General features: G+C 41.5%; 1 protein-coding gene across 2 annotated transcripts in view; it reads left to right on the top strand.

Annotated features, from left to right (window-relative positions):
- Positions 1-18,613, top strand: part of kcnq1.2 (potassium voltage-gated channel, KQT-like subfamily, member 1.2) — a 121,909-nt gene that overhangs the window by 45,353 nt on the left and 57,943 nt on the right. For both annotated transcript variants that reach the window (XM_081712259.1, XM_081712260.1), the window contains exon 13: positions 387-498. In XM_081712259.1, the coding sequence (XP_081568385.1) occupies positions 387-498 (112 nt within the window). The remainder of the gene's footprint in view (positions 1-386; positions 499-18,613) is intronic.

Below are 18,613 nucleotides of genomic sequence, written 5' to 3'. Positions count from 1 at the left end.
AGTTGTCATGTGTTGATGTCAGCAGAACAATAAAGCTGTTTGAGTTTAAAGGGTCTTACTTTGTAGCTTCTTTGTGGAATCCATTCTTTTAATGAAATTAGGTTACTATTACTAATTTTTCTTTTGTTTTTTCATTTCCTCTCTGTACAGTTTGCTTTGATTTGTCGTGGTGTGTGTTTTGTTTTCTAATGCTTGTCTGCAGACAGCCCACACTCATGGTCCTCTTTCACTCTTAGCCATCCTGCTTCTCCAGGTATCATATCATCATCTCTTCCTTTCATTTGGTTGATTCTGTCATTCCTTCCCTTTTGAATTTCTGCAGTTGTAAATTCAGGATCATTGTGAGGGATGACTGGTGCCAGTTGCTCTGCTGTGCTTTTATGCAGTTAAGAAACAGCTGGATGAACCTCCTGACATCTCACGCACCAGCAGCCTAGTGGATGGCATTGACTTCACCAGTGAATATGTCGCACTCCGCGTGGGTACCGATGCTTCACAGTGAGTACTGTACCTCAGAGTGACCTTACTGCATTATCCATCCATCCATTCATCCACCTGTCCATCCAATCACTTTAATAAGTTAGTATAACGCATTAATGTGCTCCATTGTCTTGTTTGGATGTTCTCTTACCCTTTAGAGTTCTCTTAAAGAACTTTCCTGAACTGGAAGACACAGTTGTGTTTTTGGTACCTAAGACTCTGGAGTAATGGGTATTCTGTTGGGAGCTCTAAGATGTCATCTAGGAGCTAAAACTATGTCCCTGGGTGCCAACTGATACTTGGAATTATGCTATGTGCTCTAACCACTTTTCCAGTGCTACCAGTGCTACCAGTAGGGAATTTGTAGAGTACATGCTTTCAGCTTTGTAGGAAGGATCCTTTATGTTGCTTTTTTGGGCCTTGCCAGATCAGCCTGAAAAGGTTGTGCATATGGTGTGTAAAAGTGAAGACTTCTTTACATGACCTAACAGTAAACATAATTACTGCGGAAGTGGTGTAAAGCCTGGGTGTGAATGTGTATGGAATGGGGTACTATGCTGACTTGCAGTCTCACCGGGTTGTATTTTACATATATTTAGTCAGTTACATAACTAACTAAAGAGCTTTTGAGCCATTTAATTTGATCTGGGTGTTTTCTCCAGTAAATGCATTCACCAGCTTAGTTCACAGTTATTTAGGACTAGTTTCAAGCATACTGACATCCCTGAAATTCACACAATGATCTGTTCACGACCAGTAAATAAATCACACCATGTCATTTGATGTAATTTTATTTAATATGATTGGAAAGGGTATTTTGAGTAGAGGCATATTTGGGAACTGTTGTCACAGGTGTACATTTATATAGCATTTTGACATTTATGCGCTTGTGGTTATATGCAAGGGCATTTTAAGATGCAAAGCTCTTCATGGAACTGGATTGTAACTTCACTCACTCACTCACTCATGGTTACGGAGCAGGTTTTTGTCCACAAATTGGCACCACTAGCCTTTATATGTGTTGGGAACGTGGAAAGCTGAGCCCAGCGTGATGTCACAGTTAAGGCTCTTTTATACATCATCCCTTGTTTCCATCAGTATGTATCCATTACTTACATAAAATCTCAAAGATGAGGACTCCCATTGTGTCTGTGATTCAGTTTACTCACAAGCCCTTTCTTGGCAAGAGTGGAGGACTCAGTCTCTACACAGCAGCTAAATTCCAGCAGGTATCTTTATAGGTTTCCCTTTCTCCCTGAGCCATCTGCAGGATGAAGCCACATGTTTGCTCATCTGTCTTGAGCACCTTTTTAATTCGCACTTAAAATGCAGTCCAAAGCTTTCCTAGGATGTCTTTTGGGTGGAAGTATGGGGCCCAAGCATGCGTTGCTAAGAGCACATTCCAGTCGTGTTTGTTAATGCATTAAGTGCCTTCATGTCCATTAGAGTGGTGAAGAGAGTGCAGCGTATGTGTGACTAAGCTGGAGTCTGATCTTGCAGTTGCCTTCTTCATTACCCTCTTGTGCTATGAGGCCCACCCTGCTGTCTGTGTATGCTATGTGTGTGGTTGCCCCATGTGCTGTGTTTGAAACCTTCAGCACATCCTCCACCTGTGGCCACCCCTGCTGTACGCTCCTCTGCTAACAGCCTAGCAGGATGTGTTGCAATCGGTGTTTTTTTCTTACTTCTTTTTTTAGCGAGACGGAGCAGAAGGTGCTTAGGGTGCCAGAGGTGTTTTCAGGTTGTGTAAGAGCCGTTATGCCAGTGACAGGGATGAGTGAGTAAGCAAGTGAGAGAATAAGAGAGACAAAGAGAAAGAGAGCTTTGGGTGTGTGTGAAGAGAGGCATCCTCTTGGCAATGCTCTGTTGATGTTCCTGTTGACATTATGGGGGTGAACATTAGATATGAGATTTTGACTTTGAAAGTTTTTTACATTTTTTTTGCCAGTTTTGTACAACACACCAAGAGTTTTCCAACTTGCATACAGCAGTGCTTCTGTTCCTTGGCTTTTGGATGTTATAGATAGCTCTTGTGGACAGTGGAGAACAGTGCATCTGCTTTTGCTGGGAAAACGTTTATTTGAACAAAACAGCCTCCTTATATATAACTCTCTTATTTAAACAGTAGGATATTGGGACAAGTCCATAAATGATTATGATTAAGAACTAGGTTTGTGCTATGGCAGTAAAATAAACCAGTCATTATTACAAGCTGAGCTGTGATTGTTCGTGTGCTGTGCTATTATATTATTGAGTGGAGAGACTAGCTTGTCCAGTAAAAGATGAACATTATATAATGCACCCTGAGTGGCTCAGAAAAATGGCCTTTGTCTATCTGTGTGAGTGGTGTGTGATCAGTGTGTGTGACTGAGTTTATGTATGTTTTTGTACATGTGTGAGTGGTGTGTGGTAGGTGTGTCTGTGACCATGAGCTTGTATATTTAATTGGCATGGCTCACTTACAAGCAAACATACTGATGCTACACATACTGCAGCTATGTAAGCACTGGGAAGGCATTTCTCCTGTTCACCAACCCTGTGTCTTCCGATGTAATAAATACCAGCCTTGATCCCATTCCTTTAGCTATTTTGAAGATCCTAATACTCTCTAGCTAGTATGACCTTTTGACCCTTTTGTGTGAGGTCTTGTGTTACGCCTCATGAAGTCAATTATCTCTTTATATTAAACTTAGCTACAGGTTTATAATGATGTATATACTTAAAAGAGGCATTCTCTCTACCCCTCTCCCTCGGTTTCCCACACGGCGAGGTCAAATGTGACAAATTTCCTCTAATTGTTCAAATATGGCAGAATGAATGAGAAACAGCACTGGCTTGTTCATTCAATAAACATTGTGCAAAGCTGATGTTCTTTTAATATACATGGGAAGTAGTTTATATCCACCAAGTATCATAAGAATTCTAAACAAAATACTTAGAGAGGCATTGAAATGAATATCTAGGTTTTCAACTTTTCCTTCTTTTCCCTTGACCTTTGTTTCCACTGCTTTTACATACTGCAACTTAAAAAAGTTTACATAAACCTTGAGCAAATAAAACTTTAAAAAGTCAGATGTTAACATACCCTACAGGTGTTAATCAATTTTAATCAACATTAAACAATTTTTGTTTCTCAAGTATCTCATTGGTGACAGTGCAGGCTATGGTGCTATATTTGAAGTAATTCTCTACTGTCTAAAAATATTTGCTGTCATACCTTTTTGGGGGGTGTTCAAGGCTTTTGAGAATAGTCATAAATTTTAGTTTTCAAAGGCTGATTTTACTAAAAGTCAACCCTTTGACCACAGTTTTGTTTGTTTAGAAACAACTGCCAAAACCTTATCAGTTATGCAGTATGTCTACAGTAATCTGTCTGGTGCCTATAAATAACTGAGTGCATACTCACACCCAGTGTTTGGTTTTTCTGTCTGGTAAAGACATGGCAGTCTATTAGACAGACAGAGGGAGGAAAGATCACCCTGGGCCTGGTCTTTTGGGTCATCTCCAATAGGTATTGGGAGGCACAGTTAACTATGATCTTGTAATGAAATAGAACATTTAAGTGGTAGCTTCATCTCTCCGGTGATTCAGAGACCCGGTAAAACACAGGTTGTAGAGCACTTGCCATGAATCTTAACTTATGTCTATGAAATTGATGGTGGGAGGTGGACTTACTGATCTTTGAGGAGTTGGCCATCCCATCACTGGTCCCAGCTATGATTTCTATGGTTGTGAAGCCTGGATAGTAGTTTAGTTTAGTGCAGATGTATTTCAGAAAATTCTTCTCAACTGTTTATTGTTGAGAAGTGAGTGCTGTGTTTACTTGTGCAGCTCTGCAGTCACACATGTTCTTCCATGGCTAACAGTCCCACAGGCTGCCCAGGCCATTGTCTGGGTTCTGTGGTTGTTTCTTTCTTCTGGTTCAGATCATGCTTTGCCATCACAAATCTTTCAGAAATAATAATAATAAAAAAAAGTGGTAAAGGAAAATAAACTCAGGCAATTGCTGTTTTTGCAGTGCATCTCTGTGAACAGACAGCAATGCCATGTTTTTGTTTTTCTGTGTGGAAGAGTGGAGAATCTGAGCAGCATTACTGATGTGGTTGTTTGTATCTGAGCTTGACCTGCCCTAATGTGTCGTCATTAATGACAAATGCACCGTTTTGGTTTTAAATTGGTTGCAGTTGCATGTTAAATGCGTTTGTGCATTTTCTGCGTTTCATCGAGCTCTTACTAGGCAGCTGTGTTTTTTGTTTTTTTTTCTTTCGCTTTATTTTCTTTTGATAAAGTTTGTTATTCCTTTCTGGCTTATAAGTGATTTCAGCAATGAGGCCAAATTGATTTGATATGATTTTGATTTTTTGAAAATACAGATTGAATGAGTGAACAGAAATGCTGGTGAACATGGAGAGAGTTCCGATGGAATTAGGGTTCTCAAATCAAGCTTGCTTCCAAGCACAACTTGATGAAAGTTCCCCCTAGTCCTCTTCCCCTCTTGTGTGCATATCTGTTTTTCCTTGTTTTCCTTTCATTTGACTGAACTTTCTCTGGGCAGAACGTTTAGGGGGCAAAAACACCAGCAGATACAGTCTTGTTATTAGATCATATTAGCTTTAGTAGACTTTGAGTCTGCTGAGCATATAAGCTTGTATGGTGCATTCAGAAATGCCATTTATTCCCATTTATTTCTGTCCAAGACTTTTCAGGCGGTTTTGGCAAGTCACTGTTTCCAGCCTTTGCTCTGAGGAAGCCTAAGTATTGAATTTGCTCTTCTTTCTTTCCTTCAAAGTGTTCCTTTGGTCCCTTCTCCCAAAACACCTGGATAAACAGCAGCTCCTAGCAGCTCCTTCCCAGTCTGCTGTGTCTGCCAGGCAATGGAGAGGCATGTTTATCTGTTCTACTGCTTCACCGTTCATGGTGTGGAGCATGTGGAAGATGTGGAGGGAGTGCAGTCTGGCGGGGCTGGATTCAGGTAGCTCGGGTCAGACCCTCTGATGTGGGTTTGTTCAGGTGGGCCTGGGTGGAGATGAGGAAAAGTGCTCAGCGAGCACGAGAGAGAGAGGTATGGATAATGTGAGAGCCCAGTTGATCAAGCTGGACCATGTGTTTGTGTCCCCCCCACCCCCACCTAGGCACATAAATGTTATTTAAACAGAAGTGCACAGACACACACACACACACACACGTAAGAGATCCTGCCCAGAGCCTGACTGGTGGCTCCCCTGCTGACCACAAAGCAGGACACACCTGGGCAGAATGAACACCTCTTTGTGTTGAGAGCAGAAAGGTCTGGAAACCTGGGAGAGGGAACTGGAATAAGACTTCCACGAACAAGCCTGGAGGCACTGCAGTCAGCCCAAATAAATTCACCATCACTCGATTTGCTCTTCGACTGCTCACAACTGCTGACTAGATATGTTCTTTGGTTCTTCAGGTTGGACAGGACTGGTCTAGGGATATGGAAGTGGAATAGAAGTGCAGTTTCATTTTTGCTGCACAGGGCAGGCTATTGGAAGAGTTGCATTTTTCAAATGCGCGAACACTTATTGCCTTATGGTCCCACTTAGTGGTTTTGCATGTTGGGAAAGAAATTGTGGTTTGTAGAGCAGCTTGCTTAGACTTGTCAGCATGACTACCATTTTACCTTTTACAGAATTGCTTCAAAGCAGCACACCAGCACAGACTATGCAGGGCTCACCTCATAGACCTAATGTCACGAGTCAATGGTATTGTGAACGCATGGAATACACTTCATGCTTGGAATCAGGCACATTTAGCCCAGATGGGGTTATTGTAGTGTTTCTGAGCGACATGTGGGCACTGTCTGTGTGAGACGTGACTGCTCAACTAACCCATGCTTTGGAGAAGAGCTGAAGTCTTGTAAGTCCTGCCGAAAAGAGAATTACGCTAAAACAGTCCTTGTGATCTGAAGATGGAATTAAACCAATCATCACAGAATCCACTGATTTGGTTTAAGCTTCTCTGTCTGTCTGGAGTGTTTCAGTGTATTAGTGAGTGCCAGTGAGGCCTTGGTTAACAGGAGGACAGGTTTGCACGACACAAAGCAGTGCCTGGCAAAGCATAGTTATGTCAGTTGATAGGCCTTTTTTTCACATCTTATTTACTTAATTGTTGCTGGTATTGCAGTATTGTCAGCTCTTTGCTCTCTTACAGAGCAGCCATGGATATGGCTTAGACAGAGTGGGTGAGATGTGGTGCTATACCAATGATCCAAACATTATCCACCCAAGAAGTGGATCCGCCCACACAGCGGCCTTAGTCGGGTCCTTACTAGTGGGGCTCTTCCAAGGACTTTAGCTCTAATGATGTTTGAAATGGGTAAGGAAAACTGGGGCTTTTTTCATCATATGGACCAGAAAGGTGATTAGCTGGCCATTGTGCTTCAGTTGCCCTCCTTTTTCCTAAATATTGTCCAACAGGTTATTTGCAATGCTTACTAGACTGCTTACCTGACACCTGTAGAATTATAAATGGAATTATACCTGAGGAGGTCAGTGTTGTTTTGATCATTAAAACATCTTCACTGAATGTCCTGTCTTTATAATATACCCATAAAATATCCAAACAAACTTAAGAATTCAAAAAAGAGGAACATTTTAAATTTGCCATAGGCTCTAGAATGGGAAAGAGCATTCTGGAAGATACCAGCTCATCATCCCAGTGATGTCAGCCTACAAGGATGCCTGTGTTTGTTGATGAATGCAGGGTCATTCACCATGAGTCTTTATGAACTGCATTTAAGTGACTGTAAACTCCACTGAGGTGTGTGGAATTAGTCGGACAAGCAGAGGCAGTGCACAAACAATGGACTTCCTGAAAAAAGTGTGTGTGTGTGGGGGGGGGGGGGGGGTGTCTAAATTTTGTAGTAATACTAATTTAGAAGTCAGCAACTCCAGGCTAAGCATGCATTTTATTTATTTACTGAGAAATAAAAAACTGTTCTCAGATGAGTTTATTTGGCATTTAATTTCCTGTTTAGGGCTAATTTGTGCATTCCTTCTGCGCTGGGTCCTGTCTGATAGATTCTCACAGAAGGAACTGAGCCTAGTCCTGTGTTAAAGAGGAAACGTTCCAGTGTCCTGGGCCTCAGGAAAGGCATCACTCCATTTCCTGTACGCCTCATGGACAGAGGTATCACAGCAAGATGCCTTTGAACACACTTGGAGGCAAGGACAAGCACAGAGCAGGACGAGGGGTTTATTTATTTGTAATTCATTCATGTTGAGCTCTGCTCAATGACAAAATGTAGTAAGTAGAGGTGGTCTGACTGAATCGCTTCGTTTCATGTGTAATTGTAAAAAGAAGCAAAAAGCAAAGGACTTTATGAAACAAATGTCTCTGAACATCTTTTGTTTAGAATTTGATTTTGCAGCTCCCTTATCTCCTTCCACTTGTTGTTGCTGTTTAGAAGATTAAGTTTGATAATTTTTTATCTATATTGACTAGTATTGTCTTCATCTTCATAGTGATCAACCACAAGATTTACTCAAATGAAACATGAATCAGTGACTTTGCTTCATTGTATGGTGCAGGGCTTTCTATGAAATGAGTTTCTGTTTGTAAATGTAAGGTTAGAATGATGGCCTAGTGGCATGAGTCACTATTCGCTTTGAGCTGGACCGCTCAACTTGAGCACACTTTAATGAAGTGATTAATAAAGAGAAAAGAGGAAAACCGTCAGTGAAATCAAAAGCAATGACTCACCCTGAGATGAATGAGAGCAAAAATAAACTTTGGTGAAGTAATCTTTGTAGTGTTTACGTCATCTATGAAGAAGCCCGACAAATTAGGGTTATTTGGTCCAACTGAATTCATCATATTTGCAGACTCTGCTGCAGCACTAGGCAGTACTAAAATATTACAATCTGACCAAGTAGAAAGACTTTGCTTTTCAGTTTAGTAAGGCAGTCTTTTTGGTAACTCTTGGGTTTATTGATCCTGTTAGTACGCCAGAGGTGTCTACCAGTAAATGATTATCATCATGTTAGAGTGAAGTAAAAGCTATGTGATTGACTAACTGGCCAAATGTTCTCATACAAAAGCAAATAATAAAACCTGTTTGAATGTATTATGCCCGTAGTAGTGTGTTGTTAACTGATAATTGGGTTGTAAGGATCGGGAGATTGTGTCCTTTTATTTCAGAATACACCATGCTCTGTTGGCTCACTGCAAAGACACATAGAAGGATTTTGTGTCACTGGTCAGTGCCAGACGTCTGGGTCATGAATGTTTATCTTAGTAAATCACTTACACATCTGCTCCTAGCTGCAGCGGACAAGTGTGCTGGTGATATTTTATGAAGCAGGTTTCCTTTGAAAAACAGATGAAAACTGTGCTGAGGCCCTGCTTGAAAAGGACCATGCACACTGAGTTACCCAGACACCCTGACAACTGTGTCTGGTGAAAACTTTCATCACAGCTTTTCTGAAGAATGTACAGTTTGTAATACTATAAATGTGCCCATTAACCAGCAGTTTGTGCTGTGGCAGCACTAACACGCACACACATAAACACACATGCAGTGCTCATCATGCTCTGCTAGCATATTTACTGCTAGCATAGAGTACTTCTCTGTATTGAGTACTCTTTAAACCTTCCACACTGAAGCAGAGGAAACAGACCAGAAAAAGTGGGGAACAGCTCGAGTGAGTGAGTGAGTGAGTGAGTGAGTGAGTGAGTGAGTGTCTGTGAATGCCCGGTCAGTTTCACCTTTGCCCAGGTACCCTTTTCTCTTGTGCTTTCTCTCTCTGTCTTTTTTGTGTGATTTCTTTTTCTACTCTCTTTCTCCCTCCCTTTTTCTTGCTTTCTTTTTGGCAGAAGGAATTCATTTTCTCTCTATTTGTGAATTGTTCCGCTCTAATGGGAATTACCATAGTAGTCCGTCCACTTGGACAAAGAAATTGCATGAAATTGCACAATAACGTGAGCATTGAAAACATACAAAGTGTGTGTGTGTGTGAGTGGGATATTTCTGTGTGCGCGTGAGTGGGCAGTTTGAGTGTGTGCCTGTTGTTGGTGATTTCAGAGTAGAAAACTTCCTGGCTTAGTTCTAAATCTATCCTTTTTTTTTTTTTTTTTTTTTTTTTTTTTTTTTTTTTTTTTTTTTAAATGGAATGAGTTTTCGACATTTCAGCATGTTGGTCATGTTGAACTGTTTACTTTTAGGTCATAGTGGAGTGTTTCTTGTTTACTCTTCCATGATGAGGTCACATGCCATACAGGAGCACTTCCATGCCCTTGCTAGTGTTTGTATGGATCAGGTGCCAGTGGAGTGCTGGAGTGCTGGCCTCTTTCTCCGGAGCATCAGCTGAATGTGGGAGACTTTCATCCCAGCTGTCAACAGCAGTATGGAAATGGGAAGCGCTCCTCCACTGGTGGAAAATGAGGTGCAGAAGAGTTGTGCTATAGGCCAGCCCAGAGTAACCTCTCTCCCCACTCACATCCCCCCACACACAACTTACTTACTGGAACCCTGGAGCACACTGCCCTTCATCTGCCCTTCATTCAGGGGCACTTGTCCTAAGGCTTATTTTTCTATCAGTCTTTTGGGGTTTTCTCTAATGCAGTTTTCCATTTTTTCCTCCCTCCTTTGACTTGACTTCTGCATAGAAATGCATTTTTTGGTGGGGGGTGGAGAAGGGAGTGTTTGCAAAACATCAGATATGCCTTGCTACTGTAATGGCCAGTGATGCCTTTGGATGAGGGGATATAGGATTCTGTGTAGAGTTGTACATGTGGGGAATTTGAGAGGAGCGGGATCACAGAGCAAATGAGAGTATCTCCAATATCTCATTCAAAATCTGAATAAAAGTGTCTCAGGCAAGAACGGTGGCTCAATAGTGTAGACAGTGATCTAGAGAGGTGAATGGATGCTAGAGAGGCTTTCTCTCTCTCTCTCTCTCTCTCTCCTTTTCCCTCTCTGTCTCTCTTCCCCTCACTCTGCGAATGTCTGGAGCATGAAAATGAGCTGTTTGTAAAGGCAAGCCTGCACTTTGGCACAGTGTCTGTGTGTTTTGACGCTGGTTGGATGAGAGCTGCATGGGGTCTGCACCAGAATCTCAAAGATTCCCAAAAGACCCCATACAATGTGGGGAAGTACTCAAATGTTTGGACAAGGTCAGTGGCCACTAAAACGTTTTATACCATTCACTGAATGCACGGCTGCAAGTGTTGCTCCCTTGGTGTTAACCCACATTACTCAGCGTTACATTTCTTATGTTACATTTCTTACTTTTTTTATGGATCTAAAAAGATACATTTCTGGATTTTGTTTTCATATTTGAAGTGGATGCATGTATGCTGCTGTGTTAAGGGTGTTAAGGGCTGCTGTAGTGCTTGGCTCTCTCTGTTTTGAACATGTCCATGCTAAGCTCCTGCAACTGGAGGAGGAGGTGCAGAATTTCAGTGTGTATTGATGAGCTCATGCACATGCACTCAGTAAAATCAAAGCAAAAAGAAGCAGGAGCAGAGGAGAGCAGGAGGAGGTCGGACAATGGACGTCCTTGGGTGCCCTGCCCCACCACTACTACATTTTCCACTCAGCCACAATCAGCATCACTACATAGACTCGAGGGCAAATTCTTGTACTGTTCTCACACTGAATGTTCTCACAATAAAGATTTGCTCAGTCAGGTGTAGTCAGAGAAGGCTATTTGATGACTGATGAGATAAAAATGCCTTTTCGTTGTCTGTGGTGAGAAATGGCCAGCATCAGAGCAGTTACTGTGAATCAGGGCTAGATTTACTAAACAAATGAAAGTAGAGCATCCAATTTCAGTGTTGTTTCTCTGAATGGTAATGGTTGCAATATGTGTTGATTTTAAAGGTGGTCTAAGTTTTAACAATTGAATCAACTTTGATAAGTCAAATTAGTTTTATAAATTGTGATTAAACAAACAACACAAAGGTAGGTTATTTGTACTTGCAAGTTGAGAACTGTTTGTTAATATTGACAGCCCACTGTAAGTATATCTTGCCGGTTAGTTTTGTAACACTGAAGTAGGGAATCTGATAAGAGGGTCAAGCCATATTTCACTGACAGCTTTGTTTTGCAGAAGCAAAACAAGTTTGCATGTCCCAAAATGCCCATAGGGTGTGACTAACTCTTCATGCATTTCTACAGTGGATATACTGGATATACTGTACACATAAACTCTGTTACCATTCTGTCATGAGGAAAATGTATATTTTTCTGCTGTAAAGCAAAAAATATTATCTGTAGTTACTTGGTGTGAGTGTGAGTATGTGTGTGGTAGAGATACCGTGTGTGTGCTGATTAGATGGCAAAGCTCAGGTTCACTTATTTAGATCCTGTCCTACTCTTCTGCTCTGGCCCACTCCATAGTGGGGGGGTAGTGCCCATGTGACTAGGGCTGAAACAATTCCTTGATTGATTGATTAACTTGATTACTAAAAATCAAGTTTTTTCAATCCATACAACTATATCCACAATATTCCTACATTCCACCGTGCATTGCCTATCATGGCAAAAACACATTCAGTAGCTAAATACTAAGCTCACTAGGGAGCATACCAAAACAAGATTAAAATGAGGTAATATATAATATTACTTCTGCCATAGAAGGTTGGAAAGATAAAATAAAGAAGCCCAAAGTGACTGTTTTTGTGTATTTCCTTGAATCGTTATCAAGCGACAGAGAGGTTATGAATAAGCTCCCAGAATCCAGTATCTACACAGCAGTAAGGTTCTAGTGAAGACGATAGACAAATATCTTTACATAAAAGCAGACATCAAGCCTAGCCAGAGTCCGAACAGTCTATGCCATCGCGCTTGGGTTGTCACTGCAGAGACAGGAGAAGTTCACAGCAGGCTTAACTAGATCACAAACTGTGTGAGATTGTTGAATTTTAAGGGGTGAATTCTAGTTGTGTTTATTGGCAGAGATGTCAAATTTTACATTTTGGATCTATGCCGTAGGCATTATAGTAAAAGGACTGGAAATTACATTACATACAAATGTATTTTGAATGAATGAGTGATTTGAATGAATGAACAAATACACTATTAGGGAATGACCTTTTGTATACTGAGAAAATAATAAACTGCTCTGTGTTCTGAGAAATCTAGTCACTGTTTTCAAAAACTTTCTGTTTTCACACAAATGTTGAGGCCCACTGAGTGGACTGTAAAGTTTAAGGAAAACAAATGGCAAATTAATCAAATGAAAAATTTACCTTGTTTATATTTTTCCTATGTGTAAACCAAACTATTTTGTGTTAGCCACTCATATCAACAACCATTAGCATAGCTACACCAGCTTAGTCAAAATAATGTTTAACGAGTCCATTCACAAACAGATGTTCTGCGTATCTATTGAAAAACACATGAAATATAAAAGTCAAATGAAAAATAATTTGAAATGAATGTTTTTATTTGCTTAAAAACAGAATGTAATATGACACTTACTTAAATATACTAAATTAGGTTTAGTTTTGATAGATACTGTTTGCAATTTAAGCAATAAAAATGTTTATTTTTCTAAAATAGAAACCAATTTGTTTTTAATTTTAAGAGGCTTGTCTTATATTCTCTTTTGTATATTTACTGTGGCTATTTAGTATTAATCGGCTTATCGATGAAATAATCAACAGATACTTGATTGCACTATAGTCTATTGCTGCAGCCCCTACATGTGATGTAGGCCAAGGAGACATGCTTGATGCTTGAGTGCTCAGGCATCACTTCAACTGTACTCCCTCTCACTCCCCCATACTCCCCTGTTTTGGGCTGATGGCACACTCTGAGCCCCAGCCCTAATCAGCTAAGGTTATGAGGGCCGCTGAGCTGTTCCACATGTGTGGGGGAGCGTCAGCTCAAATTAAGCCAGGGTGGACAAAGGCCCTTTTTTGCACACAGGTGTCTGGGGAGGGGGGTGCAGTTTGGAACTGATGTGCTAAAGGAGTCTCTTATGCAGGCATGGAGTGGGTTGGCTCTTAACGCCCCTCCTCACACTGTTAACCCTGTAAGGGCTTTTGTACTGATAAAGGAATTAGAAAGTATGGCTCCCGGGTTGTTTGTTTGCGTCTGGATTGTGATTGTAATGAGTGTTTAGACTGGATTAATGATTATGCTTTCACGTTCAGAAATCCAACTTAAACTCTCAAAGGTGACATAACTAAAGTGATATTCAATTACACAACTGAATAAAGAGCTTTATTGTTTATCTGCCAGAAAGTTCTCACAATCCATTTGTGGTCTTTGAACTTGAATGTTTGTGTTTTCTTTGGTTTGATCACCATACTGCCACCAGTTGCCACGTTGAAAGACAGCAACAATGCCCGCCCCATCCTCTGTGTCCTAGCTGCCTAGCAACCGCGATGCAGCTGTGGTGTGGGCGGCAAATTTTCGGTCGTGTAGCCATCCCCACAGTCTGCATGGAACTAATTCTGTCTGGGTATTCAATTTAATTCTCCATGCTGTCCCAAAGCCCCTTCACTGCAACCCCCCAGCCCCGCCCCCTTCTCCCAGCTATATAAACTGCTTATCCACAGCCATGAACACTGAGGGGCTTGTGCTCACAGTAATTTCTCAAAAGTCCGTAAACCATTCTTGTGAGATTTAGGCATTTAGGCTAACGAGTACCGCTAATATGCTAAAGTATTGTGGGTAAGGCAGCGGTAACTGATTCTGCATTATCCAAAACATCGGGAACAGCCTTAAGCTAGTGTGAAATGAATTCAAATGGAGATGTCTGAAATTATAAATAAGATGCCAAGCGAGGGGCAGAATTTGTTAACTGAATCAACAGATGGCACTTCGGCACATGACAATGGAGCCTCCAACTTGTTTGTTTTTTTCCCTGAAGTTATCATCAAGAATTTTGCCTGGAAATCATGCCACTCTGGTTCCAAGTCATTAGCTGTTCCAGTTTGGTTCAGTATCGTAGACTGACTACAAATGAATGCATTTATACACATGTTCACCACAGGTCAGCAGTGCCGAGCCCCTGGATGCTTAGCAGTCTACAAATCACATCATCCTGCCGCTCCCTTATCGCCATCTATGGCATGTTTGAAATCTCCTGTGAGCTCCTCTGTGTAAGATTGTAATACTAACTGTTATCACCAGAGAGACTGTCTCCAGGTGGTTCTACTCTTTATGGTCCAATGCTTAAATCAGATTAACTGGGAGCAACCTGGGGGACGTGAGCGCCGGCCTGTCTCCTCCAGCTCTTGCCATGTCTTCGCTCCCCTCTCTCACCCTGTGCCCTTCTCCCCTCCCCGGCATCACAGGGAGTAAAGAAGCAGGCACCCGGGAGGCTGTATGAAGGCAGGTTTGGCACCAGGAGATGAGGCTTGGGATCTTTTAGTGGAGCTGGATGCTCTGTTTCCAACAGCTTCACCAAGGCCCACTGTGACACATTATGCTGCCTTTCATTCACACACTGCAGCACCCTAGCTTCAAGTCTTTAATATAACCCTTGGCAGGAGCGATCTTTCCTTGGACACCTAAATGCAGAGGAGGATGATTGCTTCACAGATAAAATATTTGGAACCAAAGCGGTAACATTAATGCTTAATTCCCTAATTTGGTTCCTCCCTATGTTATCTCAGGGACGCGCTCTTGTTGAGTGGCTCTGGGGCTGCTAAGCGTGCTTTAATGAGCGGAGTTTTGGCGTGTTGCCGGGCCCTGCTGGACCGGCTGCTGGTTGATGGGAATGCGGTGATGAGCAGAGGCGAGAGCCTTTATTACAGCCGTCTGCAGCTTTGATGTGAAGCAGAGACCACAGAGGCGTGCACATATCTGTCACTAGCCCAGCTGCGCGTGTGTGTGTGCGCGTGCGTGTGTGTGTGCGCGCGCGCGCGTGTGTGTGTGTGTGTTGGAGGGTGGGTGAAATAGCAGGAGGTAGTTCGTGTTTGATTCTACTGTAGGTCTGTATTTGTATTTGGTGCTAAAACTAATACGAGCATGAAATAAATAGGGGCGATACTTTCAGTTCTGTGGTAAAGCCTCTGTTAACGTTTGGGGGCTGAGTTGTTGCTTTGCCAAGCGTGAAGGTGACGTGTGGGTGCCCCCTTTCTTACACTTTCAGTGTTTTATATGGACATGGTTATATTTGTACTTAATCCAAATTTTATGGTTTGGTTTAGAAAAAATATCTCTAAGGCACAGTTCAATGGGGGTGTGTTGGTGTGACCTTATATTATTTTTTAAGGCTAATGTTGTCGTTGCCCGATATCTCACACCGTAAATCTGTTAGTCTGGGTGTTCTTTGCTCAATGCCAATACTTAGGACCGGGAACTCGGTCAAGTCTTGAAAACTGAACTCTGTTTCTGCTTGCTGCTCCAAAACATTAAAGCAGCTCTGTATCGTATCCTGCTCTTTTCATGCCTTTTCAACTCTGGCTCAACTTCATGCTTGGAACAAGAGCAATTTCCATGTTAAAGGGGGATTGTTGGGGAGGGGGTGACACGTTATCGGTTTTGTAATAGCCTCATATAATTATTCAGCCTCATCCTAAGATACCCCATGATATATAGAATTTTATATGTCTTGTGCACAATTCGCTATACAACTGTGACAACTGCAAAAAAATAATATGCAACCGTACATACGCGAGGCACTATCCAAACACAGTAATGCAACAATATATAATGCAGTATATAGTAAAATAATTTCTGGCTGTAAAAGATATAGTAACACCTTATATTTTCTCTACATAAAGTGTTCAAAGTGCACAAAGTGATGAGTTCTTAGAGAGAAGGGGAAATTGAATATTAATGAGTGAGCTGTAAGTCAGTTTAACACAGATCACACACACACACGCACACACACACACCTATATATTATATATAATGCTTGCTTGGAGTGGAAGTTCTAGGAGTCTAAAAGGAGTACAAAGAGCTCACAGTGGTCCCAGATGATGAGGGCCTATTTGTAGCCCTGTGTAGACATTGGGGGGCTTGGAACTCAGACAGCCTTTGCAGTCCTCTAGGTTCTATGAGAATTTTTAGTTACAAGGCTAACAGTGTTTTTTCCATTTATCTCTCTCTGTGGCCCCATGTGTTGACCAGACACTTAATTTAGTAATTTCAGGCAAAATAAAAAGAACACTACAATCTTTTTCTGGTTTGTGTCAGAAATAGGTCCCAAGTGCAAATACACATGTCCCCTATCCACCCACATACACACCCACCCACTCCTACACCCAGTATTGTTTTAAATGTACTCTCAGTTGTAGGCAATTTGACTACATAGGCAATGCTCAAAACCATGTATTTTATAAGTCAGTGCAAGCTCATGCATAGTTGATTTACATTTCTTGTTGTTTTGTGTGGGGAAGTGTGTTTAATGTTGTATCTAACTCAGATGTTATTTTTAGCCAGCAAGCAGAGCAATTGTCCATGCATGTGTGTTAGCATACAGGCCATGTGATCTAAAAGCCCCCATGAAGGAATGAGTGAAAGAGCTGAACAGCTTTGAGAGTATCTGTCATCTCCCGCTGCCCACCAAGCCTAGGTGACTTGAATGACAAAACATTAAAAACTGTCTTCTGCTGTTTTGTGTCTAGAGTTTCTGCTGCTAATTATACTATTGCTGAACTGCCAAGATTTTTCTAGCAAGCAAGGTCATTTTGCCAGTATATACAAATGTTTGTCCAACCATCTACCACTGAAGTTATTTATTAATTTATGATTAATTTATAATTTTTAATCTATCTCTCTCTGTCTCTCTGTCCCCCCCATACATACCCACTTTCTCTCCCTCTCTCTCACTCTCACTCTAACGCTCCTCGAAACAGGCAATAATAGGTAGTTGGTGGTCCAGTTGAGCATTAGGGTCCTGAGGTCAAGGATGTGTGACTGTGTGTATGAGTACTATGTCAGTCATGCCACACCGCTGGTCTCTACTCTATAGGACACACTTATAACGTGCTGTTACTCATCTCGCTGTTCTGCTACCTCAAAGGCAAAAAGGCATTCACACCTGCTGTTCCACACACATACACCCACAACCCCATCCACACACACACGCACACACTCTGCCGACGTCTTATCCCTTTTTGATGAAACTGTGGTTTGATCTCTGTTTGCTAACACTACAAGTTCAACCTCTCACACCCTCCCCCCCCCCCGCTTTCCTTTTGTGTGTTGCTCCATCCATTCCTATTTCTGTCTCTAGCTTTCCCTCTATTCATACTGCTAAAAATATCTACAAACATATTTACCTCAAATTTCTACCACACCTCTCATGGTAGAATTAGTGTTGTTAATAGTCTTCACTGAATCACATTTTTTGTTCTTTAGTCAAACACATATTCCTGATAGATTTTAAGGCCAAGGTCTACTGCCGATGGTCATCACCGTTCATCTTGAGCAGTTTAAATGGCATCAGCTTCAAGGTGTGGGTTATTTCTGTGAAATACTGATCAACCTTTTCAAATTTCCATTCATGAATTTGTAACAGCTATCCTTTAAGTATGAGCTCCTTGATTAAATCACATGCATATTCAGCTCTGTATGGTTTGGTTACAGATGAGAAATATGCAAAGTACCTCCACTAAAGTGTAAAAGAAGGCTTTTGTCCAGCAAAGCAGGGTGAAAATGGGGAAGGTTTGTGGCAGGTCCACATTGAGGAATATTAGCTTTGGATGATATCCAGACTGTTTCTGGCTCTGCTGCCAGATAAGGACGCTCGCAGGCCTGCCGAGTTTGCTTGCACCTTTTTTTTTTTTTTTTTTTTTTTTTGAAAATTACACAAGGTCATAAATATATGCAGGAATGTATTCCGTATTCTTGCTCTATTAAGTACTAGACTGGACAAGAGGCAGATGGTGTACACGACCATACGTACATGTTTCCTATGGTGGTTAAACACAGCTTGTAGCATTTAACCAGTGACGCTGGAAGAAACTCTTCTTTTACACTAACCCACAGTTTGATTAACTTGCTTCTAAATATGTAGGAACTGACGATACACTTTTACATATTTCTTTTTTTCCTTTTCTTATCAACCTCATATATGTATATGGCACGTCCAGGACCCTTGCCTGTTTGAGTTTAGCGTGCGCAGAGAGAAATTACACACCGTGGTCCTCTCCCTGTCTTTTCTTCCATGTGTTGAATATCTCTTCACAATGGTCTGTGTCA

The sequence above is a fragment of the Electrophorus electricus genome, chromosome 4 (assembly GCF_041902795.1).
Source record: "Electrophorus electricus isolate QZ-2024a chromosome 4, ASM4190279v1, whole genome shotgun sequence".
Taxonomy (NCBI): Eukaryota; Metazoa; Chordata; class Actinopteri; order Gymnotiformes; family Gymnotidae; genus Electrophorus; species Electrophorus electricus.
Note: the sequence above shows the minus strand (reverse complement) of the source record. Positions and strands in the feature narration are given on the sequence as shown.